Source organism: Atta colombica, unplaced genomic scaffold, assembly GCF_001594045.1.
Source record: "Atta colombica isolate Treedump-2 unplaced genomic scaffold, Acol1.0 scaffold106, whole genome shotgun sequence".
In the NCBI taxonomy this organism is placed as follows: Eukaryota; Metazoa; Arthropoda; class Insecta; order Hymenoptera; family Formicidae; genus Atta; species Atta colombica.
Genome location: NW_017259191.1, coordinates 177,923 through 179,414, shown reverse-complemented (window position 1 = coordinate 179,414; position 1,492 = coordinate 177,923). Strand labels below are relative to the sequence as shown.

The following is a 1,492-nucleotide window of genomic DNA, read 5'->3' as shown; positions in this document are numbered from 1 at the left end:
ATATATATTTGATTTTAATCTATAAATTTATTTCTGTTTATTATTTTTAATAATTATATTATTATTTATGTAAGATATTATTTATGTAATGTAAAAATATTAGTATTTCATAATTAAGACAATACTTTAAATAATCATGATTTATGTAATAAATACCTCTCCTTAAGAGAAAGTTCCACTCTTTCAAAGCGTTGTTTTTTCAATGCTAAAAACAAAATATTGCATTTAATTGTAAGAATTATTTCCAAATATCAAAATACATTGCAGAGTTGCTTTTATTTCTATATACTTGGTTAACCAGTAACAGAAATACATCTTTTTTGGCGCTAAAAAAATATATGGGTTTTTTAATTGCAACCTGCTAAGGTATTTTGTTATTAGTTTACTTTTTTAAGGACTTTTCAAGTTTAAAACTGAAAAATGAGATTATGATATATGAAATTATTCCAAATCACAATACTATTTGAAAATTAGGAAAAGTCTCTGGATCAGACTCATATGTTCCAACTCATATGTTTTATAAATTAACATAACTGTCACAAAAAAAAGTGTTACCTCTTAATCGAGCAACAGAATTTGTATATGGATCATCTTCGTCCGAAGAACTATCTGTTATTTTATACATTATCCTTGTATGATTTCCCTAAAATACAATTCATTTCGGATGTTGTATTACATTGCAAGACAATAAAATGTTTAGTCTCGTAAAAATCTCAAAATAACATTGCGTTATCCATCAAGTATATATAATCTTAATGTAAAGTCAAATCTACAATAATAACTGTGCAAAATGAAAAGGAACAACCATTAAATATGAAAACTATTTTTTATTATTCGCTTGCCAATCATAATATTAAAATAAACATTTTACGCAATTTAATGCAAGCTAAAAGAGTAATTATTTAAAGATAAAAATGATAAGTGATGAAATGATTATTTAAAGATAAAATGTCCATTCTTGTAAAAAAAGAAGTAACATCAACAAGTATAACCTTGAAGTCAAATGTAAGCACAATAATCAGCTGTGCAAAATAGAAAAGAATAAAAACCTAAAACTTGAAAAATATCCATTTTATTTTTCATTTAACTTGGCTCTCATTTTATATATATATTTAACTTAATACAAACTCAAGTTACTTTACAATTAATCAAGTTTTTGATCGAATTAACTTCTACAGCCTCGTGTGACTTCTACGAAGCCAATCCTCTTCAGCGATGGCCAATTTTTAATCCACACTCAACTGTTGTTTTGCAGAATATACCAAAATACACAACAGAAATCAACAGCTGTGAATAGTTAAAACTGAAGGCCGTAGACTTTTGCATAACGCCTAACGGAAGTACAAGCGAATCAACTAATCAGAATCTTTCCTTCCCATTCCTTGGAAATAAAGATTTTCGATTAGTTGATTCTCCTATGCACTATGCATGATGCGTTATGCAAGAGGTCTGTGCTGCGGCCATAAGGCTGCGTTTGGGGAATGCGCCTGGA

At 27.7% G+C, this 1,492-nt stretch overlaps 1 protein-coding gene across 4 annotated transcripts in view; it reads right to left on the bottom strand.

Moving 5' to 3' along the window:
• Positions 1-1,279, bottom strand: part of LOC108691713 (uncharacterized protein CG4449) — a 7,452-nt gene extending 6,173 nt beyond the window's left edge. Inside the window, exons 1-3 of one of the 4 annotated variants that reach the window (XM_018199588.1) lie at positions 1,138-1,279; positions 556-643; positions 157-205 (exon numbers count right to left, since the gene is read on the bottom strand). In XM_018199588.1, the coding sequence (XP_018055077.1) occupies positions 157-205; positions 556-625 (119 nt within the window). In that variant the 5' untranslated portion in view covers positions 626-643; positions 1,138-1,279. Of the gene's footprint in view, positions 1-156; positions 206-555; positions 724-1,049; positions 1,082-1,137 lie in introns of those variants that run through there. The other 3 variants (XM_018199581.1, XM_018199605.1, XM_018199597.1) reach the window with 3 other exon arrangements.
• Between the last annotated feature and the right edge of the window lie 213 nt (positions 1,280-1,492).